Source organism: Leptinotarsa decemlineata, unplaced genomic scaffold, assembly GCF_025532065.1.
Source record: "Leptinotarsa decemlineata unplaced genomic scaffold, Ldec_3_MD MMD2_tig00027589_RagTag, whole genome shotgun sequence".
Classification (NCBI taxonomy): domain Eukaryota; kingdom Metazoa; phylum Arthropoda; class Insecta; order Coleoptera; family Chrysomelidae; genus Leptinotarsa; species Leptinotarsa decemlineata.
In genome coordinates this window covers 98,501-126,227 of record NW_027412722.1, presented here as the reverse complement: position 1 = coordinate 126,227, position 27,727 = coordinate 98,501, and the positions used below count along the sequence as shown (strand labels likewise).

The window sequence follows — 27,727 nt, the reverse complement described above, 5'->3', positions numbered from 1 at the left end:
GGCATTTATCAGAACCTACGGTATAGGTAGATATCATTTCGTAATATATTCCTAAACAATTGGATTCGGTTAGGTAGTTTTTATTTTAATCATTAATGGGGCATTTTGATAATAATTTGTTCTTACCGATTCAATATAAAATGAGTGTAACGATCTAGTTTCATAAGCAAGTACATTGAAATTGATTTTTGATAGAAGACAGGGATCATCCACTTCACCATGTATCATCTTGTACAAGTATATTGAGTATGCAAATACTCTTCTTTTCTCGAGAGTTTGTATGTTGTACTTTTCAAGTAGCACTAATTTGGAAATATCAAGGTCACAGTTATCTGTTTCTTTGAAGTGAAGATATCTTAGGAATTTGTTTTGAACTCTTTCAATGATATACTTGTGGCAGTTATATTGAGGACACCAGATAATGGAAGCATATTCCAAAATGCTTCTGATAAGAGTGATATAAAAATGTTTGATGAAGGTAATATTGTTGAATTGCCTAGAGTTGCGAACTACAGACCCATACATCTTTGAGGCCTTGTTACATTCAGTATATAAGATCTAAATGATAATTCATAATCAAAAGTAGTACCAAGGTCTGTTATTTCTCGAGTTCTGTTCAGTTTCATACAGTCCATCTCGTAGCTGTATGTTATACTGACTTTTTTTCGGGAGAAGGTCACAGTATTACACTTTTGAACGTTGAATAACAATTTGTTCTTTTTTGACCATTCAACGATGTTATTTATATCGTTTTGTAGATGTACACAATCTTCGACTGTTGATATTCTTCTGAATATGTCATCTGCAAACAACAAGTAGCAAGATGATGTGATATTTTTTACAAGACTGTTGATGAATAAAATAAATAACAAAGGACCCAAGTTGGAACCCTGGGGAACTCCCGACGATGCAATAAATGCACTGGACTTATGCCCTTTCACAATAACACTTTGTTTTTGATTAGATAGGTATGAACTGAAAAATTTCATCAGGTTGGGATGTAAACCAAAATCATATTCTAGGGTTCAAAGTCGGTGTATATAATGTCCACTGAGTACGACTATCCAAGTTATATACAGTCACTCTTCCTATTTTTTAAATATAAGTTTGATCGAAATGAAGAGGGTAGTTGAGTAGTTTTTCGAAACAAACAAACTTTGACTTATTTTGTTACCTTCTTCGGTTCTAGGATTTTGAAGTTCATTGCCATGCCAAACAAAAACGGGAGATTTGAACTGCGACGAACTTTGACACAAACTGGAATTTACGAAAAGAAGTTCACATGGAAAAAAACCAATGTTCGGATGTTGGTATTATCGGTTATTCAGATAATATTCTTCTACGTCAATAAGTCATACAAAACCGATATAAAACATGGCCCCTACTATTGTACACTGAGTTTCCATCCTTGCAGGAAATATGAAATGTACCGTTATCTAACTTATTCTTTCGTACACTCAAGGTGAGTACATATTTTCGAAATTGTTAATTCAATCAAATAAAGTGAATTTACTTACCTACGTAACAGAACAGGTAAATTCTAAATACTTATGTAAGTTTAGAACGTTATTTTTTGAAAACTGCTCATCAAAAAATAAAACGTCAGGGTATCAAATCGTCCCTTGAGGATAATATAATTGGGATTTTTCTTTGACTTGTTTATTTCCATAGATTCCAACAGATTCATCATTTTCCCTTTTTCGCATGTGTGGAGGATTTTTAAATTATCTTTATTTATTTTATGTTATGAATTTTCAAGATGTTCGTACATTAATAATTTTTTATCCGAAATGACATGTTCATGGTACCCTTATATCAAAATTTCTACCAGTTTGGCCTGTATATATGGTAGGGCATTCACCACATTCTACTCGATATATACCAGATCTCTCCTGAACCTATAATCCAGTTCCCAAAACCTATATTTTATCAAAAATTTCTGTTTTTGTTATGTTTATCGATATACTGCTACTAATTGAGGTTATCCCAGGTATAGACAATGTAGGTACCAAATTATCTGTGATAGTATAGGCAATGTAGGTATAAATTACTCAGATTTGAATGTAATCTAAAGCAAATTCAAATCTAAGATAGAGTGGATGTAAACATTGACATTCACTACGTACATGATATTGAAAATCCCAAGAATTGGCCGGGGTCGTATTCAGAACCAACATCTTGTTGATCGCAAATGCTATATCATACTTAGGAAAACTTTTTTATGATAACGAGCGAAATGCACAAGTATTGCAGTTTAACGGGGAAAATGCAGATAATATGTGTAATATAAAAAGCTTTTCATTGGATTTTTCACAGCGCACTCAAGCAGTATATGAAAAGAGACGTAATTATTTCTCTATTGATAATTTTTATTTTATGTAAAATCAAAAGGGATATTAATCAAAATTATTCAACTGGATGAATTTGTCTCTTCATCAGTAGTGTCATCCTCACCAATCTGAATTATCAGTGGCTCGATTTGTGCCTCTATTATGTTATCAAGCTTCCACATCTTTGTCTCGACTTCCGATATCACATGCCGAACACACTTTTCCCATTTCTCCGCTGTGACTTTTTTCAAAGCCTCATCAAAAAGTACTTTGAGATCTGCAAATTTGAACATGGTGTTATGCTGAGCTACGAAATTCTTCACATCCGCCCATATTAACTCGATGGGATTGAGCTCGCAGTGGTATGGAGGCAGGCGAAGGACAATTTTGTTTTGGCCTGCTGCCATCTCATCGACTATATATTTTTGGTATTCAAGCTTGCGCTCCTTGACAATTTTTAGTAGCTGTACTCTTAGCATTGAGTCTTCAAAGCTAATATTCTTTGATCGCAGCCAATTTTGGATTTCAACCTTCTTTGAAGACGTTGTCGGAATCTTCTCTAACCGTCGCGAATGATAAGGTGCATTGTCCATTACAATCATAGCATTATCCTCCAGATGGGGTAGAACTTTGGAAAACCACTCTTCGAAAGATTCACCGTTCATTTCTTCGTGATAATCTCCAGTTTTCTTCGACTCGAAACACCACAGCCCTTCAGCAACAAACCCATTCTCATTGCCGTTTTCCTTTATCTGAAATTATGAAGAGGTATGTAAGTAAATAAAATAAATACGAGGGTTACTTTTTATATATTGAGATTGAGGCAGGTCTTGAAATAAATATAAGTTTACCTGATTGATTTGTTAATCCGGTGGATAGTCCATCTAGAAAAGCCCTCCTAGATGAGGTCACAGTTTCATCGACCCATACTTTAGGGGTAGTATCACTTGCATTAACCCAGGTTTTATCCAAATAATAAATTATTCTCTGTTGTTCCCTATAATATTTAATTTTGATCAAATACTCTATCCTCCATAACACAATTCTCTCTCTATCCAATAATAAACTATTGTACCCTCGTTTTTTCCATACAAAATTCAAATGTTTCAATAATTTATGGAATGTTGACCGCTTAAAACTTGGCAATAAAACATCTTCATTTATTTCTGTTAGTACTTTGTCTATCGTGGGTATTTCATTTCTGAAAAAGTACCTACTCTTGCACTTTCCTCCTGATTGCATGTTTATCAGCATCATCTATTGATTTTATAATGGTTTGACGATTCTGATTGGTATTCGGTTTGGAAAATGTATGATTTTGTTTATATTCCTGTAAAACATTGTAAATCGAAGCGCAATACACTCCAATTTTATCGGAAACTTTCGATACGACTTCGTTGACAGTCGATGTCTCAATTTCTTCCATCTCTTTCTTAAACACATTTGAAATCACTTCTTTCAGCTCAACACTCAAATGTCTTTTTTTGGATCGTTTCCTGGCTGGATAGCTCACAGTGTCATCAGTAGTGTCTGTACTGGACATCTTGGAAAACAATTTTAAACAATATACTATAACGCACGCCACACAAACACGTCAACGACTGATTACAACCCTGTGCTGGTACCGAACTCGTACCAAGAAGGCGAATTCACCAATGAACGCTGCCCTTTCCATCTGACACTGGGCGATCACGTGAACATCACGCTTCGGTTTTGTTTTGTTTTACTCTATCTTGGATTTGGATAGACTTTAGTTAGTTTTGAAAATGGTGAATGACCGTAACTAGTCAACAAATATAAAACATTCGTGGAAAATAGAGAAAAATCTGCATAAACTCTACGAGTACTCAGTTTCAGTATTTCTGTTACAGTATGAATATTGTGTGTCTTTTCAGTTGGAAATATCTTCAATTTATAATATACATACGAGTATTTTAGAAATTTGTTATTTATTTGTTGAAAAATCTGTTTTAAAAATCTCTTTTTCCGTTAATCAGCTGTCGCCCCCGTACGAACGACAACTCTCAGAAGTTGAGAAACTTGTGCGAGCTAAGGACTAATGAGGTCTAACCTTTTAACGTGTGAGTCCTAACACGGATCTCATATGTTTGTGACCATACACATGAGCAATACTCCAATATCGATCAAACCAAATAATAATAAAGGGTTTTTATAAGTGAATTCTCTTGTGGTCCTGCACACAAAGCCCAGCATTTTTGTCGCCCTATTGACAACCTTCTCATAAACCTTGGTGTCAAAAACACCGAGGTCCCGAACAATGTTTGCCCTTGTGAGAAGTTTACCATCGATGTTATTTATAACCAAACTCAATATGTTAAAGTGATCGATAAAAAAACATAGCATTACATTTATTTACATTCAGCTACATGTAGTTTTCGAATAAACTTTTGACAATTGAGGTGAGGTCCCTTTGAACATTCTCACAGCGTTTGTTTGTTGATGACACGGATAAAGATTTCAAGATCACCTACAAAGAACAAAAGTTTTGAATGTTCGATTATTTCTTCAATATCATTGATGAAGGGGCCTAGGTGGCTTCCTTGTGGCACTCCTGACGTAGCCCAGTGTGTAATATTCACTTCTATCAAGGAATGGTTGTGGAAATTGTTCAATCATTATCATGGATAGTATTGATAATTTTCATCAAGTAACGGGTTAGTCCATTCATAATTAATGGGACTGTCATTTAATTTTGATATTCGCAGTTTAAGTTTTCTGTATTCCAGTCGATGGCGTCTTTATAAGAAGAGTCGCCATAGTTATTTCTTGAATTGAATAACTCGAAAAATGAATTTTCCAGTGAGGGACATCTGTTTGGAAACGTATTCGTTCAACTCTTACTGGGTTTTCCAATGGAATGCATACATACATGGAGAATAATTCCTGCATATTTCATTGGCGTTTTGGGAGGATCCATGACACATTCAGTAGTGCATCGCGACATATCACTGGCAGGTGCTAGCGGAGGAGTTACTTCCTTTATTACTATACCTATAGCGGCGGTCATACTAGTAAGTATGTACTAACCAAAAACTGTTTTGCTTGCATTTTTTCTCAATGAGATTGAATGGTTTCAACGTATTCAAAAAAATATATTTTAATGTGAAATTTCCATTTGGGACGTGTTTCGGTATACGATAGCATCCTCGGGCGTCTTTAATGTCCCCCCTTTTATTCCAAAGGTGTCAAATCTGGCGAGCGGGCTGACCATTCTGTAGGACCTCGACGGCCAATCCAACGACCGGAAAAAGTAGTATCCAAATAGTTTTCTACTTGTCTGGAGTAATGTGGTGGTGCTTCATCTTGTTGGAATATAATATCCGTATAGAATTCATTAGGATTCGCTTCGACGATTTCAGTGATGAGAGGGTCAACAGTAGTTTCCAGCATATTCAAATACAGTTCCCCTTTGTTTGAAGGTGATTGACAATATTTCATGATGAATTTCACTAGTTTGGACTTCCATTGTCTACTATATAAAATGATTTGAAATCCCTGAAATAACTAAAAAAGAAGAATTGAAAATGAGTAGCTGAAAATAACAATTATATTAACCAAAATAAACCTGTTGTTGTTCGCATTGCCGAGCACAAGAAACACACACAGCGAGGGGAAACCAGCAAATCAGGAATAGCAGACCATGTTTGGACCCATCAACACAACATCGAGTGGTCCCAAGCTGAGATCTTGCACAGAAAGGAACATTGGTTTAGGAGATAATTCAAGGAAGCCGCATGCATGTTGTCCAACAACGTATTCAGCCAAGCCAGCGTAGAAATACGGAACATATGGAAACCCATCTTCAAGCCAAACGGTCATCTCCCACGGAACCAGTGAAGCGGAAAATGGAAAGAGGGGATAAGTGAAAGTACTCGAACGACCTATAAATAGTCAATTTGGATACAAGTTCCCTCAACTATTTTCTACAGACAGGACTAATCGGAAAACGTTAATTGAAAATCCTTTCGGTCTCGTGAAAGTTATGCGTCGCACCGTAAATAAAAATCGCTTCAATTTTTTTTTCAATGGACAAGAATTGACCATTTTAGAGATTGTTGACGTGGTACCTTTCTACTAGTAAAACCAAAAACTAAATGAGAATATTGTAACTGAACAATGATATTCATGGTCGTACTGACATTTTTTGTCGTTTTTATGAACAAAAACAAACCTTATCGGGTTGTTGGAATTGCCATATAGCAGATAAAAAGGAATATTTCTAGAAATATTGATATTAATGTGTTTGTCTTCAGGAAATTATTAAATGTTCCGCCATTTTGTAGTAGGTGAAGATATTGACTTCATATTCTAGGGTTGTGAAGCATTCGTCGGGAGCTTCAAAATGATGTGTCACAAGACCCCCCTTTCCATTTGTTTTTTTTTACCCAGATGGCGCCCAGTCGTAATCTTGAATGTTTCATCTGTCAATTTCACTTCAAAATAAAGTATTCATGCATTAATTGCATTATCCCAGATTTCTTTTTTTTTTAGTTGACCCGTTCAAAAAACAAAATGGGAGGGGGGACATTAAAGAAATGCACTGTATATTGAAAAGGGTCATTTTGGCATGTCCTGGGTTCATGGGACGATGAACATGAATTCAATCCAGTATTAGGGTTCAAAATAGTTTATTCTTGTACCAAATGACCGAATGAATTACCGATTTTTACATAAAAAGTTAATTCATGAAAGCCATAGAGGAATTAAATCACCTTTCATATAGAAGTTATGAACTTTTCCAAAAATGAATGTTTTCCTAAATAGGTTTATGTAAGTATTTCATGTTATTGAAATGAATAATGTAGAGTGGACTGTGAACTCCTACACTCCTATATTTTTATGAATAAGATTCAAATTTCCTATTCAATAAACTGCACTCAACGATTTGATCTTCACAAACTGTAAGGCTCTGAATGCTTCACATTTGCAAGGAACATGACGACCTGTGGGACTTCTTTTCGGAGGACAATGTCCAGTGGGCCATTCTATTTTGAGCCATTCCTCAGTTTCTTGAAGCAGTCTTTCGTTTCCGTTTTGACAGTAGATGACAAGTAATCTTGTTCTGTTTTCCCCGTGGGTTTGACAACAATTGACTACGCTGTACAATTAAACTGTATTTCGCTGCTACACTGACAATACACCCAAACACTTCAACTAAAACTTCAAACTAATATTTTCAAATGTTTATAAATGCCAATGAAAGACTTAGGAAGCCGATAGAATTATTCTCGAAGCCAATAGGGAAGTCGCTGGAAGTATCTCGAAGCGACGCAAAATCTACAATACTCGCGAAGTGCAAGTCTTGGCCACGTCACAACTGATTTATGCCGACCAGTGGCGGCGGCATTATTTTTTCAGGGGATGAATTACAACAGTATCGGCAAATTGTTTCAGGGTGCAAATACGGTTGTCTTAGTATATACTATCAAGTAAATATGAACAACTCTGAATCAGCTGAAATGCATTTGGTTTATGGACTAATAGAAGGATATACTGTAGAAGCCCGTCGACTATCAAGAAAGATATACTAACAGAGATATTCCAGCATTACACGGGACGGTACTGGTAGACCGATGACAATAATGACACCAAAATTAAAGGAAGCAATTCTTCCAGAAGTTGACGGCAATTCTTCAACAAGTACCCGAAAATTAGCTACACAGTTCAGTGTCAGTCATCGAAGTGTTTGGAAGGTTTCGCAAATTCATTGTATCCATACCACGAGCGTGCTATTGTAGAAAGTGGATACGAATAGTAATTTTTGGTGAACGTCTGGGCCGCATTTTCTTACACTTCGACTCAATTTCTAGAAGACACGTTACCACAATTGTTAGAGGATGTACCTTTGCTGGTGAAACGAAATTTGTGGTTAATGTACGATGCAGCACCTGCTAATTTCATTGTAACCGCTCGTGAATATCTGAGTGATACTTTTGCTAATTAGTGGAGAGGTCGTGGGGGACCTCAACCATGGTCACCTAGATCTTCAGACTCGAACCCTCTGTATTAAATATTTTGAAGATATCTTAAATCGGTTGCTTATGCGATACCAGTTGTCGATAAAAATGACTTGGAGATTCATAATTATGCATATTTCTGAAGTCATACTTAGCATCCCAGTATTTTTTCAACGCGTGCAGCACTCGATGAGGAGTCAAGTCAAGGATGCTCATTTTGAGCATATGTTTTAATTATTTTTCATTATCACCTATGCTGTTTTCCGAAAAAAAAGCAGCTTGAATACGTCTTTCATTTACTATCCAAACAGATTTGCATTTCAAAGTTTGTTCAAATGGTGCGAATATCAAAACATATTTTTGAACCTAAATTATGCATAATTCCCATTTCTACGCCACTGACTCTGATTCAATAAAGTTTAGCTATCTTGATTGATATCAAACAGAGCTAAAAACAGTGGCGTACCCTAAATATAAATCTGTGACGCCACTTGAATTATTATCCGTAATCTTATTTCATGAAAAGAAGCCCCTTGTTACTGATAACAAACATCCGTAGTTTAATCAAAATCGGCAAAAATAATTGTGAGCTATTGATAAAAGAACAATTTTTTCACTAAAACTATGAAACCCCGATACTCGGAAACGAAACAAGTTAGCACACACGTTTATATGAACTTTTTTATAAAATATGACAAACTACCATTAAGTTTTAATGGATAAATTCTGTATAGAGAGTCGATTGTATAGGGGAAATAAACAGGCAGAAGGTCACAAATAAAACCATTGCCATTTTTTCTGACAGCCAGGTGGCAATTAAGGCGCTCAGCTCATTTCAAGTCTTCTCAAGACTGGTGGGAAGCTGTCTGAGCGCACTCAAGAAGCTAAGTACCCAAAATAGGGCCACTCTAGCTTGGGTACCCGGACATGAGGGTCACAAGGGCAATGAGGACGTCGATGTTCTAGCCCAGGGGTCTCCAAACTACGGCCCGCGGGCCAAATCCGGCCCGCCAGTGTCATCAATCCGGCCCGCCACAGCCAATGATTACCTAATTGTTGTTACTAATGCTGTGATAAGTTGAAGAAGAAAATACAGAATGATAATTACTCGGTTTTATTTACATGCTAGGTAAAACTTAACGACAGAAATGATGACAAAGAAAATTTAACTTAAGTATCTAAGTTTAAGCATATTGATAACTAACAAATAATTGAACTGAATCACAGTAAAACAAAAACACTAATGAGATTTATGTAATTGTGATTTTCCACCAACAATACTTTGTAGTTGTGGATCAATTTTACTTGTACCAATTATCAAAAGAGATTTAAGATGCTCATCAGTTGATTGAGATCTGTAAACATTCTTTGTGTACTTCATCTTGGAAAACGTTTTCTCATACAAGTAAGTAGTACCAAAAACAGAAAACAACCCACGAGCAATTTTATGCAAATTATTAAATCGTTCCAGTGGAAGACTCTTATAAAATTCCAACAAAGATGAATTTTGATATTTGTTCTTAAGCATATCACTGCACCGTAAATCAATAATTTCCATTTGGACTTCCGGAGCCAGAGTTTCAATGTCAGAATCAAAAGGATTTTGAAAAAGCTCAATTTCATTCGCAATGACATCAAAATCTGAAAAACGAGTATCAAATGTTATCTTCAAAGCACTCAAAGTTTCGATTGCAAAATTGACGGGAAATTCAGTCTCTGTAGTGTGACTGAATATTTCACAAATTTCAAAATGTGTGAAACATTTTTTACGTAATTGCGTATGCGTATGCGTATTGAAATAGTATTATTTTCTGCCTGAGGGATTTGATATTGGTGTATAAATCAGGGAGAAGCTGATTTTCTCCTTGCAATCCCAAATTCAGTTCGTTCATATGATTTGTGAAATCGACATAGAAGGCTAACTTCCACATCTATTCACTATTTTCTAAATCGGCAAAAGGGCGCTGCTTCTCTTTTAAAAAAATTCGATCTCTGCTCGAAGTTCAAAAAAGCGCTTAAGGACTTTTTCACAACTAAGCCAGCGTACGGCAGTATGATATGGTAAATAATTTTCTCCAATCTGTTGAATAAACTCGCGGAATTGTCGGTGATTCAGCCCAGTGGATCTGATGAAGTTAACAACTGATATGTACCGTTAATGAATGATACAATGTAAGACTAATGTTTTTGAACCACCATCATTTTCTACAGCCTTTGACACAAGTGCAACCACTCCTTTATTTTTACCATACATATTTTTGCCTCCATCAGTTGTTATAGATTTCAAATTTCTCAATCGAAGGTTCTTTTTATTAATGGCATTTTCAACTCCCTCAAAAATATCTGCCCTAGTTGTCGTGCCGTGAATACTATCAATATCAAGAAGTTCTTCATACACTTCATAGCTTTTATATACTCCGCGAATAAAAATCAACACCTGAGCAGTATCTGACGCATCCGTTAAATCATCCAATGCTATAGAAAACCACTCATGATGTCAATTTTTGTCAGACAGTTGAGATGATATATTTTCTGCGATGTCTTGCACCCTCCGACCCACGGTGTTTGCTGACAAACTGGCACTTTTGAATAAATTTACCTTTTCGGGGCATATTTCTTCGGCTACTGCAATCAAGCATTCTTTTATCATTTCTCCATCGGTGAATGGTTTGCCACGTTTTCCGATTTCAAGAGCCACACGAAAGCTGGCGCGAGTTGCAGACTCTTGTTCAGTATTCGCTTTGGTACACAAAGATTGCTGCGATTTGAGTCCGAGTTTCAAGCTTCAAATTTTTCCTTTCCCACACTTCCTGTATACTTGGAGTAACTTTGAAGATGTTTCGATTCATAGTGTCGTTTAATGTTATAGTCTTTGAGAACAGCTACGGTTTCATTACAAATTAACATAGCGCCTTATTACTGGACTCAATCACAAAATACTGAAAGTTCCATTTTTCTTGGAACGTTCTGTATTCACTGTCAATTTTTCGCTTCTTTTTCATACTAACAAATCACACATAAAAACAATAAGTCAACCCTTGACTTATTGTTTTATTGACGGGTGTTACTTTATTTCACAATAGACAGTTTCGCTTCCTTCACCTTTCCTACGCAGACTAACTCGCAGTTGCGCCGCTAGCCTTTTTATATGCAATTATGACTGCCATGTCGAGATGATCGGAATGCACTAGCTAGAACCAGAACGTTCTCGAACCAACGAGGTAATTCCAAATATTTAATTACGCTTAATGCCACCTAACGGGTAGCTGAAAAAGATAGTACATAGTACCACTACTCGCCATTAGATGTCGTTAAGTGTCACAATACACAATAATAATTGAAATGCAAAGCGTAAGTTTGCTTAGTTCACGCACTTTGCGACTATACTAGTCTAGAAATATAGTTAAGGACAGAGGCTGCCAGCTATATGAAGGGGTCAGTGTCAAGGCTGTGGAGTCGTATCAAAGAGATCACCTCTAACAACTAAGGAGCATCACAATAGATCTGAAAAGGTCGCAGTGAATTAGGCCATGGGCTAGCTCCCCGACAATCTAATCTAATAGAGAGTTGGTCAGCTTCGTTTCTTTAGAAGTCTCACATTTATATTGTTTATTGATGAAGAAGTAGAAAGCTGAAAAACTTTCGAAGATCAGTGTCTAACACTACACTTACTGTTACTTAGTTGATAAATAATTAAATAATCAATCTCGATAAAGTTAGTTGCAGTTCTGCCAAATGAACCCGACAGAAACTACTTAATCAGAATCATCATTGCAGTCATTTCAATTATTTTTTTTTATTTCCAGAACTGGAGAGAAATGAGCCATCCTACATTTCATCTGTTATTATTTGGCATCATAACCATTGTGGATGTGGTATGTAATCTGTTAAATGGAACATCGGAAAATATAAGTTACGCCGCTCACGCGGGGGGTGCGGTAACTGGACTTTTGTTTGGGGTGAACATTTTGAGAAATTTGAAGAGAACTAAACTGGAAATAATCGTTTGGCATATTTGCTGGGTGGGTTTGGTGTTATATGCAAGCGTTCTTGTAATTTTAGATGTCGTTCTACCACACAGCAGCTGTGAAAACCTTTCAGGAAACTGCACGTATCTTTATAACTATTGAATTGAAATCAGTTTCAACATAGCATTTAACATTTATTTCACCAACTTGATTCATGTCTTAGAAGTAAGTATAATTAGAAGTAGACACTCCACGTCCTTATCCTGTAAATTGATAGTAAATATTCGAACAACAACTACAAGTTAATGGCATGTATTTCGGTGTTATTTTCAAGATTACCACCTTTCTATGGCCTGGTTTGATAATCGGTATTTGACACCATATATCGTATGAGCTGTTCAAATGTTTTGCGATACCCGACAAAGGAACTGCAACATCAGAATGCCCAAAACGCGGTCTTTCTTAGGCAAGTATCAACAAAAACTCCAACTGATCTGGCGATCAAAACTGTCGGGGAATAACAAAGTTGCTTGAGTATCATTCTCATGTATGGAGTTCCGTCCCTAAGCGTACCCTGAAGTTGCTATAGATTCCATCCGGAAAAGAGCTATCCGCCAGATTGGCGACACAAATATCACTTGTTTCGAAAAAAGGTTGGAGATTTGTCTCTCTTTTATAAATACTTTCATGGGAGGTGTTTATGTGAGTTGGCACATTTGATTCCACCAACAGCGGTGGCGGTGGCAACACAAGGTGGCGCTGTAGAACAATTTTTTGAAAGCACTGTTCTATAACGCTGCGCACGCTTAGGTTCGTTGATTCTGTCATGTGTCAAAACATTGGAACAGCAGCAATACAGCAACATAGTACTAGTGTGGAATAAATTTCCTGAGAACGTTTTCCCAAATAGATTTAATCTCCAGCGATTCAAATCCAAGGTGAATCGCTACTTTCGCACAGGCACCGCTCTTAGATCGATTTGAGGATTTTCTTGTAGTGCTTATGTTTTGTCCTTAACAAAAATACTTTTTGTTTCGGTCTGTCTTCATTCTTTCGGAGTTGTAAAGTGAACTTGTTAGAAACTGCACTGACTCGACGTGTGCACCCAAAAAATGATTCACCTTCAAGTGAAAATACTGTATTGTAAAAGAAAAAAATTCCTATTGACAATTTACAGTCAAGTTACAGTAAATCAATGGAAGTAAAGGGCCTAACGCTTACATATAGACAGGATTCTATAAAGCAGTTAAGAATTGATTTACATGTATAAATAAAATAAATCAGTTCATTTAACCTCAAAGGTTTAGGTAGCCAAAATCTGTTTTCAAGATAGTCTTTCAAACTATAGTAGGCTTTCGTGAGTAAAAGTTCCTTCACACGTTTACGGAATGTTTTTGAGTCTGTAATACTTTTCATTTCAAATGGTAGATAATTGAATATCTTCCGACTCTCAAATATGGCATTTTAAATTATTAATTAACACGCTTTTATTAGCTTCACCTGTATGTATGTATGTTTGTTTGTAACTCTCAAGCTCTGAATCTGTATTTGACAGAATTATTGACATTATTGCTTGATCTATTCGCGGACAGATGGCCCTGTAGGTAACCTCCTTGATGCATCGACATTATTGCTTGATCTATTAGCGAGCAGATGACGCTGTACGTAGCCTCTTTGATATATCGACATTATTGCTTGATCTATTCGATGGCGCTGTAAGTAACCTCCTTGATATAATTCGAACTTACTTTATATGTATTTCTATTAGTGTGAAGTTACCCACAACTTTTCATCCACAGTTTATGACGAAGGACAATCGAACAGGGTTCAGAATGAGATTTGTGAACAGTGTTGCCAGATTGCAAATATTGAGAATTTTACCTGTATTTCGATGTTATCATTTTAAAAACACGATATATTATTGAAACATGTCGAATAAATGAGTCAGCATCATACATGAACTCATTATATCAGCTAACTGTCCGTATACAAGCAGTAATACCGAAAAAAATGTAAAATAAGAGTAAAATATTATTCAGGAAAAATTCATTTGTACCGAAACAGGTAGCGAATGAGAACTGGAAAAATAGTTTCTCGGTAAAAATTTTATGACTTGTAAATAGTATGTCATTTGAAATATCCTGCGTTAAACAACACCGAATGCCCAGGAAAGACTCATTCACAAAATATCAAATTTCTCACTTATCAAAAATAGTTTGTTAACGAAAATTTCAGAATTATTTCATCGAAAGTCCACCAAACGCGGACTCCGATTCCAAGAATTGTATTTACCGGATATCCTGCGAGTGCGGAGAATCATACACCGGTGAAACTAAGAGGCCAATGAAGCGGAGAAAGGGAAGAGGGGATAGGTGAAAGCACTCGAATGACCTATAAATGGTCACATCTTGGAGGAATAAGTCCAGTTATCACCCGAAGACGATTGTGGATGCTAACAATTGAAACGTCATGACGTAACTTGGTGGAATCGCTTTTAATTTTTCATTTTTTGTAAATAATATTTTTAAATTTTCGGTTAATCTTTTACATTTTTTTTCAGGGATTTCAAATCAATTTATATTATATTAGCCAATGGAAGTCCGAACTAATTAAATAAAAACTACACGGCCTTCAAACCCGGAAAATAGTGACACTGTAAATCTCGGCTTCGAAAGCCTTAACCATTTTATTAAATCAGTTTATACTTTGTACTGTAATGGACGTCATAAAAGATGAGGTCCGGCTATTAAATAACGAGACTGGTTATGAAAAAGGCTTTTATAATAAAAATTATTCTACATTCAACTGCTCCCCTTCAATATACTCCCCATCCACCTTTTCATAGGTTTTTTCCATTGATCGAAGCCGTGCTGGAAGTCTTCTTTAGTGAGGGCCTTTAGGAGCTTCACCGCTTCAATCGACTCAAATCAGGTTCCTTTCAAAGCAGATTTTATCTTCGGAAACAAAAAAAGTCGCACGGTGCCAAATATGGCGAGTACGGAGTGCGTTTATCGGCCAAATACCGCTTCACAGACGCGTTATGGGCATGTGTGTTGTCCTGGTGTAAAATCCACGATATTAATTAGGGTATGTTGAGGAGTTTTAAGTTCGTCCACTGCTCTGCTCAAGGTTGCATCATCTGCATACATGGTAGTCTTAATATCTGATGAATTCAAGAAATGTGGTAGATCATTAATATATATAAGAAAGAGAAGTGGTCCTAATATGGAGCCCTGAGAAACTCCTCTTATCAATTTTATTTTTTGACTACGAGATTCTCCGCATTCTACCACTTGAAATTTCTCAGTCAAGTATGATTCTATTATCTTTAGACACACCCGTCTAATACCATAACAGTATAATTTGTCTAAGAGGAGATTATCATTCACACAATTAAACGCCGAAGAGAGATCAGTGAATACACCAATTTATTATCTTTATTGTCAAATGCATCTTTTATGTAATTTGTGAGAGAGTTGATTGCATCAGAGGTTGATTTCCCCTTCTGAAGCCAAATTGATGTGGACTCAAAATATCATTGACTTCTAAAAATTCAACAAGTTGTGTGTAAATGGCATATTCAATTATCTTCGAGAAAGATGGTAAAATGGAAATTTGTCGGAAGTTTTTTGCTTCTGAGCAATCCTCTTGTTTGTGAATGGGAAGTACTTTTCCGATTTTCAGCTCTAGTGGAAAATAACCCTCAGTGAAGTATGCATTGACTATGTCCGCCAAGGGATCAGTTATGTATTGAGCACAGCTTTTGATAACAAACATATTTACACCTTTTATATCTTCGGTTTTTTTTTTCAATTTGTTCAAAATAATTCTAATATCGTCTGATGTTGAAGGTCGGAAGAACATAGTTTTCTTTATATTTATATATATATATATATATATATATATATATATATATATATATATATATATATATATATATATATATATATATATATATATATATATTTATTATATTTTTTTGAATGATGCAACTAATTTTCCTTTATTTTGAGTATTTCAATATTAAATTCTACAAAAAAGATTTGAAGCTTTATATCTTCTATTAATTATCTGCGAGCGCTTTCGACATTGGTAGTACTATCATCTTCTAGGCACTCCTCAAAATGAACTTGTCATCACGTCGTCTGCCTCTTTATATGGTCAGAGCGTCTCGACTCAGGTATTTCAGGTACTTTAGGTAAATTTGCCTGTATTTGTACTGCATCAGGTACTCTTCTTTGTGTTAGATCTTCTCTAGGAATGTGTATGAATATATATTAAACAAAACCATACACATTCCTAGAGATCTAACACAAAGAAGATTACCTGATGCAGTACAAATACAGGCAAATTTACCTAAAGTACCTGAAATACCTGAGTTAAGACGCTCTGACCGTATAAACAGGCAGACGGCGGGATGACAAGTTCAGTTTGAGGAGTGCCTAGAAGATAACAGTACTACCAGCTGTCGAAAACGCTCGCTTCATTATATATAGTACATTAACTGACTCAGTTTCAGATACATTTTCCAAAGTGGAATTCATATTATTTGATCTGCAGTTAGGTTTTCAAGATTGTTTGAGATTTTATTTTTTCTACCAGTTTCAGTATTAATGATCTGCCAAACTGTTTTACTAAAATTATCTGTAGATGTTGATACACTTTGATAAAAATTCCAGTTGGAATTTTCATTGGTCGGTAGCCAGGCGGTTAGATGTGGGTGCTTTGTTCACTCACTCGAAGTGACCGCCGTGTTGGTCGGTGGTTCAAGCCCCAGTCTGAACGATCGATTTTCACTTGCTATCGTCCAACCCGTGGTAGGAATCACACGTTAAAAGGTAAGACCTCGTTAATCCTTAGCCCGCACAAGTTTCGACTTCTGAGGGTCGTTCGTAGGGGTGCGATAGCTGGTTACAGGAAAAATTAATTTTTTTAAACAGATTAAAGGTGGGTAACGCTAACCGTTAGAGGGTCAAAAGAAAATTATGTTTCAATCAACAATTCAAGTTATTGAAAAACATTTGAGTACAAAAATATATATTTGCTTAAAATATACAACATACAAAACATTAACACACTTTTATAAATATAGGACAAAAAATTTTAACTCCTACCACAACCAAAAAAATAATACACTTTAAAGTTTCTTTCACCTCTCGATACAAAAAACAGAACTTTTCGTGAGAATGTGTTTTATACAGGAGATTCATTATGAAAGTCACTTCACTATTCTAATAAAAATATTAACTTTCGAATTAACTATTAAATTTTTATATTTTGCACTTAAGTGGTGGTGAATGAATATGGAATTCCTTACTTATTTCCCTATAAAACATCATATAAAGTATAACTTATGGGTATATCTTCACATCATTTTGAAGAAATGTAAAAATCTATCAGATATAACAGTACAAATATGAAAAAATATATCACAAAATTGTCAACCACTAAACTAATAATTTGGAAGTATTACCTGTAGAAGAAATAAACATAGACATATTATCAAAACTATAGCTCTGGTCAGATACTATAAATAATAGAATATTTTCTTATCAATAACTATAAAAATACTGTTAGTGATTAAAATATGTTATGTTGAACAAAAAAAAATTGAATTTTGAAAAAATGGCTTCATATTCACCTTCATAGTAATGAAAATGGAAAAATTGAATACATTATGTTAATCACGAGAAAATAACAAGTTTCTTTAGGACTGTTATTACTATTCTAAATTATTCTTTTTCATAAATACTGCAAAACATGTTGACATGCTTCTCAGGGTATGACTTCTCAAAATGTTGAATTTGTATCTAGGTTATGAATAGCTATTACAGTAATCAATTTGAGTTAGTATATTACTGATGGGTGAAACAAGAATAACTCCTGCATACAAATGTAGGCTTTCACGGCTGGCGTCAGTGTTTTGGTGGGTTTTCAGGTTTTGCCGTGGTCTTTGGTTACAATCTCCAATTGTTTCAACTGCAACTGCGATAGTCATCTTCAGTTTCATCTGACTTTCATTTGATACGTCAAGAAGAGTACTTTGAAGATTACCATGTTACTGAAGATGACTGTTGCAGTCGAAGTGTTTTGAGATTGTAACCAAAGACCACAGCAAAACCCGAAAAACAACCAAAATATAACCCCTGCAGTTTTTTATTATAAAACTTGAAAAAAGTTCAAGGTTTACTGTGAAAATATACTTGGATACTAAGTTTTCTGAATGTTCCTGAGAAAATTTTAGAGATTCGCTGCCAAATAAACTAAATTCAAAGGATATACTCGTCCTGGTATAAAATGTTCGACATTAACTTTCATAATATTAAAAAACTTCGATACTATAATAATAATAATTTTTCATAGTTTGTTAATTGAATTCATCTAACTCAAACAAGTATTAATTACTTGTTTTTCTCTGTTTTACTTGGAATACTTATTGAAGTTTCCTTCAAAAATGAACTTTCTGCAGTCTACTTCTAGCTGAATATTTTTGTTGAATTTATAAAATCAAATTGTCAATGAAATTTTATAGCCTAAAATAGAAAAGTGTTATAATTATTTAAAGATCCTATAAAAATATGAATACGCTGCCTTCACATTGCCTGAATACATAGGTTTCTGGCTAATTCCATATTTCCTCCGGAAAATAGCTCTTCCCAGCTAAATTCCAAACTAAACAAGCTCCCATCAAAAGGCTAAATGTCACTATGGAACACCACCAAATAACCCGCTCAGTTCTAGTCACACTGAGATTCCTCAAAACATTAATTCCTACAAGTAATCCTGCTAGAGCACCTGCAATATGAGCAGCATATCCAATATGTTCATCAATATCTAGGACGTATCGGTTGTAAACAGCTGTTCCAATATCTGTGCCAGCTACTATGATAAAAACAAGCATCTGGGCTATTGGATATGACATCTCTTTCCAGTTCTGAAATACATGAACAGCTAAATGAGATATCTTCAATTCGTTCAGATGAATATATTTAAATAACCAAATTATTTGATTTGAACTTTCACATAGTAGATAGCCAATACCTATTGATTGTTTTCTTTTATTCATATCATTCAAAAACTTCCAACACCTAGTTGTAATATTAAATACCTTCAAAGATAACATATCCAACTATGGCACAAGGTCTGTCTAAAAATTAAGATGAATGTTCAAATTTTGCAAGCCACGTAAATTTGGTATACTTGTCTCGAACATATGTTCACAGTTTCAGCTGTATAGCACGTTTGGTTTGTTGGTGAAAGGCAAAAAAGTTACAAGTGTTCCTCGGCGATTTTCTGCTATAGAAAAAAACGAATCAAAGAATTTACAGACCTCGTATATTCATTGTCAAGATGTTCTCTTTACAATTTCAAGGATCAATGCAACAATAGTTAAAAAATAATCAAATAATTCAGAGTCGCAGAGTTTGAAGCTTATTGTGTGGCCTGTTTCACGATTATGTTTGAAGAGGGATGGATCTGATTTGGGGACAACAAGCTCATGTTCGTAAGCTCTGTTGGATACTCATCTGTTGGTTTGGCTGATGTACATCTCACAACATTGCACACCTCGCTTCTGGAAGTCACAATCCCCTTCCCACGACCACCGTATAGAAGTAAACACAAGTAAGTTCACTTTCCGCCATATTTGGGTCAAGATTCTCCATCTCGAATTTTATGCTCAGCCAACCTACAGTGCAACCGATTGAATCTGATGGGTTTACCAAGCGAGCCAAGTTGAGGCATGGAATATTATTACAGAGTGAGTCGTAAGTGGTGGTTTTGTATTTGTGAAAAATTCTTGTCTAGTTTCAAAATGAACAAGTGTCGAGCTTTTTGCAGGGTGTCGGCATTATTTTTTTTTTTTTCCAATTGACGAAAAAATTTATGTTTGATGAAATTGAACTTTCCGAATAATATGTCACACAAGTAATGATATAAAATGACAAAACAATCGGAGTTCCACTGGAAATCCACAAAGGAAAATAATTGTTGGATCACATTTTTTGATTTGGCTAGTAGGTATGTATCTGTAGGAAAAATATTACTTCCACTAAAATCTCTGCGAAACCAAAGTATCAATTGTATATTCAAATAACGGTTTTTGGAGCCTACTGCTGCATACTTTTTTACCAATTCATCCACATCAATATTGGATATAAAAAGTATTCTGTTTGAAGCTGTTAGGCAATTATCAAAAATTAGATCAAGAGTTTTATACTTGATAATGGGGTCAAACTTGAAGCCAGTCGTATAAATAAAATCAACTAGTAGTAATTAGACAAAAGTATTTTTATTCATTTCATTAAAGTGATTTTTGAAATTTGATGAATTCAAAACGAACAAAAGTCATCTTGGGCAACTTTAGAACTTGGATAAGGAAACGCAATGTAAACTAGCCCCCAAACTTACTGATTCTCATTCATTCTCAACTAACTTTCAAAGGACGAAGGTTAAATTAGCCACTCAAGTTTTCAGTCATTCGGTAGCTACAGCAATGAACACTTATGCCAGTTTCAATCAAATGCCATCAACAGCAATAGGGACGGCTACATTCATAGAAAAAATGGATAGAGTGTTTGATATTTATAATTCAAATCAATTTGTCGATGTCAAACATTTCAATAAACCTTTTTTGGAACATCAAAACAAATTTATTTTCTGAAAGAAATGAAAATATTTTTCACCAGATTAACTGTAATATCAAAAAAAGGAAAAAAACACGACTGGATAAATAAGATTCATTGATGGGTGGCAGATAACAATTTCGGCATTTCTGAGAAAACCTACATAGTGAAGGACACTCCTACATATTGACGAGGAATATAAATCAGGACTGTGTGGAAAATTATTTTGGTCAACAGAGAATTACTTGTGGAAATACCACTTCCTGACAATATCAGAAATTCTGAAATGTACACATTTTTAAATCGAGACTGAAGCAACTTCTCCTGTCAAAGAACTGCTACAGTATTAATGACTTTTATTTGTAATCCAATACTATATGTGTGTATAGGAAACAATTATTTATTATTATATTTATGTGGTATACATCTGTGAACGTTGTATATATGTATATGATATATATATATATATATATATATATATATATATATATATATATATATATATATATATATATATATATATATATTTTACACATTTTTTTATTTATAACTTTGTGACATTATCTATTTCGTATAGTTTTATTTCTTTTCAATATTGTACATTGACGTTTTCCCCTTTTTCATTTGTACTTCTGCTCCTATGGTTATACAAATCAATCTGAGTAAATAAAGAGATTATTATTATTTCAAGGATACAGTGATACAGAAGCCAAACAGTTTGAAAATGTACATATGCCTCCAGATCCATTTTCACAAAGTATCATTCATCTAGAGACAGAATTTCCTCATTTTCATAATTTATGTGCCATATGATTGCACAAAAATCAACATTTCTCACCCTTGTGATAATTTTCCTTAGGATTATTTATTTTCATTGTTCACAAGGGTAAGAATTTACTATACTTTGAAATTTGACGAAAGAAATTTGAAAACAAATGTTAAAAAAATCAAAAACTCAACATTCTGAAAAATCTTCAGAATAGACTAGCATAAGTTTTTGACCTAAATTGTATAATATTACTTTACAAAATATACGTTTATTTCACCACCTTGTCTTATTTTTTATCAATTCCTAAACAGTTCACAATCATATGAGATATTTATTGTGAGCTCCTCGTAGCAATGATGAAGTCAGATCGTGGTCACATATTTTTTGATCGAAGCTCTTGCAGAGGTGCACGATAGCTCTTAGCCCTACTTCCTGTCACATGCCAGCAAAAAATAAAATCTCGACCCGATACATCAAAGATGCTGACCAGGAGTGAATTTAATTGTTTCCTTCTATATGGGGCCACTACTGGGGTCCAGATTGGGGTCCTTACAAAGACCAGCAAGTCATACCTGGGGAGTAGGCAGATTGAGACCACGGTGATAAGTCACAAAACCCTAACAGCTTGTCACTACCTGAGTATAGTGATAGCTTCTTGAAAATGGCTTGGAAGCCAAAACGTTGAACTACTATGAAACATCAGAGGCAGTTCAACTCGGACTTCAATTATCAGACTGCTGACCGCGGAAACCTTCCAAACAAACACACGTATAAGTTTCGCTTACCATTATAATGGAGGCAACATGTGCTGTCACCAATGAGTAAACTCCACCACTTGCTCCAGCAAGTTTGACAGTAGGATCAACAACAGATGTTCCTAAGGAACCAGCAAGTACACCAGCCAAATAGACTATTAACACTCGCCACCACTGATGTACCATCTCCAATGGTATTCCAAGCAAAATTTGAACTAATAAGTTGACAACCAAATGGAATGCCCTGAAACAAACAAAATAATACTATTCAAATTTGAGTCTATGTATAGGTATCTCATAAATGGAAGGGGATAGAGAGTATGTTAAATTGTGAGAAAGCTGTCTATTTTTCAAAATTCAATTTTTTGCTGTATCTTTTATTATTTGATAATTATTATTCAAAACAATCTGTGGTCAAACGAAAAAGAAACTAGTTTAAACTTACATATATTATTGATACTTAAGGTAAAAATATCAAAATAACAATATTGTCACATACAATCAAACAAGAGCCATAACATCTAATAAATTTAAATATTAATCACATTTTAAATCACAAGTTTTAATCATAGCTCTCTATGGTTTGAACTTATCAACAAATCAGAAGTTAAAAGTCCAGTGCATTCAGGCATCGGTTTCTGTCTTATAAAATACTCTTAGAGGGAAACTCGATATTATTAATATACCAGTATTCTGATACATTGTTTTGCTGACATAATTTGAAGATTGGAAAGAAATGTTGAAGGTGTACATCAAAACATGTATTACAGGGAGTTGCAAAAGGCCATAAATACCCAGGTAAAAATACTTATTGAAAAAACTCTAGCCACAAAAAATTAAAATTTTCAGTCAGAGAGAAATATTAGAAATCTGTTGTAATTGAAATTTTTATTGTACTATTAGAATGTGATCATAAAACGAAACTCGTTCACATGATATTCAACTTTTCTTTGAAATCTTTCATCTTTCCATATTATTGGAAAAACAGTTTTTTGAAACCTATTTATAAAAGTGGATCACGCAATGTCATTAAAAAGTATCAAGCAGTTTGCAATCAATCTGAATTGCCCAAATTATTAGATAGTCCAATAACAAAAAAGCTATCATTGGATTGTAGACATATAATCAAATATTTGATCCAAATATTTAAAAGACTGTCCATTCTGACCTTGCCTTGTATGTATATATATTTAATAACCAGCAACATCAAAAAAGAAAAACATAGTCATGTGAGAGGAAATACTCTACATGAGTATACCACTCGCAATGCAAGTGAAATACGTTCACCGTTTTCCTGTCTAGGCCTAGCATAAAACTCTTTGAAATATTTGGGTATCAAATGTTATAACCAATGCGTAAAATTAATTGGTGAAATAAAAAATTTTGGAGTTTTCAAAGCAACATTCCATGACTTTTTAAATAATCATGCGTTTTATTCTGTAGATGAGTTTTTAAATTTTCCTATCGATAATTCTGATATGTAAATCTATTAACCATGCATTTATGTTATGTGTTTGTTCATGTTATATGTAATTGACTAGTCTGATAAGTTTCAATACTGTACTGCACTGTGTGAAGCTTCATGGATGAATAAAAATTATCTATCTATCTATCTATCATAAATCAAAAACATGGATTCAGTCGTGATAGATCTACCAGTACAAATATGCTCATTTATGAACATTTTATAATAAATGCCTTCAAAAATGGACACCAGGTTGATTCTATTTACACAGATTTTTTCAAAGGCATTCTACTGAGTTAATCACAATCTATTATTGCATAAACTAAACGCTTTGGGTATTCAGGACCCCATTCTGATATAGATTGAAAATTATCTTGTCTGCCGAGTCCAATATGTGAAATATGGTAACTTAATATCTTTCTCAATCACACTTCCATCTGGTGTACCGCAGGGACCTCAGCTAGGACCATTACTTTTCAAACTGTTTGTAAATAACTTGAATGATGTTATTATTTAGAGTGAATTTCTTCTGTTTGCTGTTGATCTGAAGATGTTCAAAGTTATTCATTACTCATCTGATACTGAATCATTATAGTACGATTTATCTAACTTTGTATGCTGGTGGGATATAACCTTACTGCAATCAAATATAGATGTCATAAATTTCCCTTTTTCCATGTCAAAAATCTCATAAATAGTCCATGTAGCATCAAACAATCGAAACTGGAAACAACAAATTCAATCAAAAAATTAGGAATAAATCTTGACCCAAAAATACCATTCAAACCTCATATTGCAAATGTTACTTTTAAAGCACCAAAATGTTAGGTTTCACTCTTAGATCTGCAGAGGAATATCTCTCTTCTTCAAACATCATATATTGTTCCATTTTTTAGATAAATTATCGAATACAATTTGGTGCCCCTCATATAATGAAGATATTGATGTGCTTGTAAGTGTTCAAAACAAGTTTTAAAGGTACTCTGCTAATATAAACTGGGATATCATATTAGTGAATATGACTATAAAAGTATAGTGGACATTCTCAACTTGAATACTCTGGCTCATAGAAGATTAGAATCAGATCTTACACTAATTCACAAAATTATCAATTATTAAATAGACAAATCTTCAAAGTACCCTTTCATCATAACAACTATGGTCAGAATGAGTCTATAGGTAGAATTCTGAGACTTAAAAACACTTACCATGTGGATTTAGAACTTTTCAATGTTTTTTTGGAATCATTTGAAAAGACTGTGATAAGATTGTAATTGATTGGCTTATTTTTGCCTTTTTTAATATTTTTTCCTTACATCTAGCTGATAGTTATAGTACATATATCATATATGTAAATTTTTCAATTATTTTATAAAAATAGAAAATGCCATAATCTCTAGAAGTTTTTGATAATTAGCTGTACAGCATAAAGACATGGATGCTTCCATTAGGAATTAATTAAAAAACTTATCATCTATTTTTAAGGACAAAACACAAGCACTTCAATTTAAGAATATTATATGAACTTGAGTAATCAAAATATATCCACAAAAAATACATTTCGTGTTCAAAATTTCAAAGTTGAAGGTGACCATTCTTATAAAAAATTTGTAATCACATACTGACAGTAAGGTGAAAGTTGTTATGGCAAAGTGTCAATAAATTTCTAATATTTTCGAAAATGAAGAAGCGATTTTTGGCATCATTCAATAGAACCCATAAATTGGCAACTTTGAATTTGCATAGCCTTGAATATTTTCAAATCAAAATTCAAATTATAAAACAAAATACTTACCCGATGTGAACAAACATGTAAGTAACATATCTCCAAATTTCTCTTCTACGACGAGGTTCATAAATAAATATAGTTGCACAAGGACCTGATGCACTTTTAGTAGAATTGTACTCAGTAGCTTCGTCAATGCAGAATAATATAATTTGTACTAGAGAAAGGATAACCATGCCAACTGCCGGAGGGTAACACGAATACTCTTCTTCATATAATCCATCAGTTACAGTTCTTGTTGTTGGGTGTTGTTTACGAGGGATGATCCAACTAATATATCTGCAATATATCCATTCAACGTTTAGTTCAATTGTTTAATCAACATTTCAATCGAATTATAAAAGTAATTTCGGTCTAATGATAAGAGTAGTTTCAATCCCGTACTTAAAAAGATTGAAACTGTCGACATGAACAAAGCCATTGACAAGGTGTGATCCTTCAATATACAAAGCAAAATGTGCATGTAACATACCAAGCTCTCACCTATTTAAGTAGTGTCCAAAAACATACTGCAAATCAGGATTATTTATCATTTCATAGAATTCCTCAAAGTTCAATTTTCGATCTCCATCAAGATCATGCAGCTCAAGGATTTTCTTCACACAATAAGGAGGTATATCTTCTTCATACTCACGACTTTCAATGATATCATTCAGCTCATTTATGCTAATAAAGCCATCTCTGTTTCTATCATACTTCAAAATAAATTATTAAGGTTATCAGTCAACAATATAAAGTTATACTACCTTATTGAAGATGCTTTTATAAAAATCTTTGGTCTTAAGGGGAATTTGAACAGACATTGTATGTTTATCAGTCTCAACTGTGAATTGGCAGCTTTTTAATGTGAGTAAGGAAAACTCATTACTTTTTACATTATAGTCAAAACAATGGTATGTTTAGGTTGCTGATTAGACAAAACAAAACTTTCGAAGCAGTTACGTTATCTTCAATTTTAGTTATTTACAGTTAGGAATAATTATCAGTAGGTAAGTTTGTTTTCAATTTGTGTGTCATGTCATTATTGTTAGTCACTTTGTCACGTTAGTTATTTATTACTCTGAGGTTAGTTATTGTTTTATGTGACAAGTGACACATCTATCGTTTAGATACGTTCCAAAAGTTACCAGGAATTGGCAAATGACATGTTTCAAATATTTGAATTAGATATTTAATTAAGGACCTTTTTTTAAAATCAGGTGCAAACGGGGGAAAAATCGGAGATTTCGTTTAATCTTACTTGAAAGTGGAACTGAAGGAAACATCCAAATCTTCTTTCGAAATTATATTTCACCAGATTTTTGAAAAAGGTTCCAGAACACTGGTGGGATGCTGGAATTTGTCAGTGTCAAGTATTGAGTCATTATGTCATCAACACCAGATAAACTTTTGATTACTCACTGAAGAAGCTTAGAACATTCTCAACAAATAACAGTTTCACCACACGGAACAGCTCTGTTTTAATCATCCCCAAACACAAATCTTCCATCTTCACCTGCTGCTTCTCGTATAATGCACCCAAACATAAACAACTACTCTATGAGTTTCAATCGTATACAATTGAAAACTACAAAAAATACTTTCTTAATTGTCTAGTTTCTTGTTCGTCCCAGCAGTTGCATTAACTTGATTTTTTCATCACAATATTATTGTTACCTAGACTTTTTCGTTACCTATTCTTATTTAATTATTGCTATTTTCAGATTGAATTGAGAAGCAGCCTTGGCTGATACTTCGCCTATTCACCTTTATAAATAATGTTGTTGTTTTCTTCTTTTTGTATGTTTAATCGTTCTTTTTATGGTAAACGAAGACGTATTATAATTATAATTATTATTAGTATATGTTGTTTAGTTTCCATGCAGTTGCCTACTATTCATCGTGCGAGTAAAAATTCCATCACTGAATGATGATAATGGTCTGTACCAAAAAGCTAGGCATAAATGACTTGCACACTTGAGAATTGCCCGATTAAAGATAGTATCTCGTTAATTCTTGACTCATCCAACATTCGACTTTAGTGGACTACCATTTTTAAAAGGATGACAGTTC

General features: G+C 34.2%; 2 protein-coding genes across 4 annotated transcripts in view; one reads left to right on the top strand and one right to left on the bottom strand.

Annotated features, from left to right (window-relative positions):
- Positions 1–27,517, top strand: part of LOC141479855 (rhomboid-related protein 3-like) — a 38,709-nt gene extending 11,192 nt beyond the window's left edge. Inside the window, exons 3-6 of one of the 3 annotated variants that reach the window (XR_012468152.1) lie at positions 1,190–1,462; positions 5,152–5,362; positions 12,115–12,501; positions 27,379–27,517. Coding sequence is in view for 2 of the 3 variants with exons in the window: in XM_074185590.1 (XP_074041691.1) it covers positions 1,190–1,462; positions 5,152–5,366; positions 12,115–12,191 (565 nt within the window). In the remaining variant the exon portion in view is untranslated. Of the gene's footprint in view, positions 1–1,189; positions 1,463–5,151; positions 5,367–12,114; positions 16,182–27,378 lie in introns of those variants that run through there. The other 2 variants (XM_074185590.1, XM_074185591.1) reach the window with 2 other exon arrangements.
- LOC141486987 (rhomboid-related protein 2-like) lies at positions 17,297–27,050 on the bottom strand. The gene is made up of 5 exons (XM_074185592.1): positions 26,422–27,050; positions 26,159–26,370; positions 25,685–25,954; positions 22,455–22,668; positions 17,297–19,210 (listed from the first exon to the last, which is right to left on the bottom strand). Exons 1-5 carry the CDS (start codon positions 26,476–26,478, stop codon positions 18,899–18,901), a joined length of 1,065 nt encoding a protein of 354 aa, XP_074041693.1. The 5' UTR covers positions 26,479–27,050; the 3' UTR covers positions 17,297–18,898.
- Positions 27,518–27,727: the final 210 nt, after the last annotated feature.

Coding starts and splice junctions, on each gene's coding strand:
- LOC141486987 (XM_074185592.1), bottom strand. CDS start 26,478: ATGTCTGTTCAAATTCCCCTTAAGACCAAAGATTTTTATAAAAGCATC. Junction 25,955..26,158: donor TTTGGACACTACTTAAATAG/GTGAGAGCTTGG, acceptor GATATATTGCAG/ATATATTAGTTGGATCATCC. Junction 22,669..25,684: donor TACATGTTTGTTCACATCGG/GTAAGTATTTTG, acceptor TGTTTGTTTCAG/GGCATTCCATTTGGTTGTCA.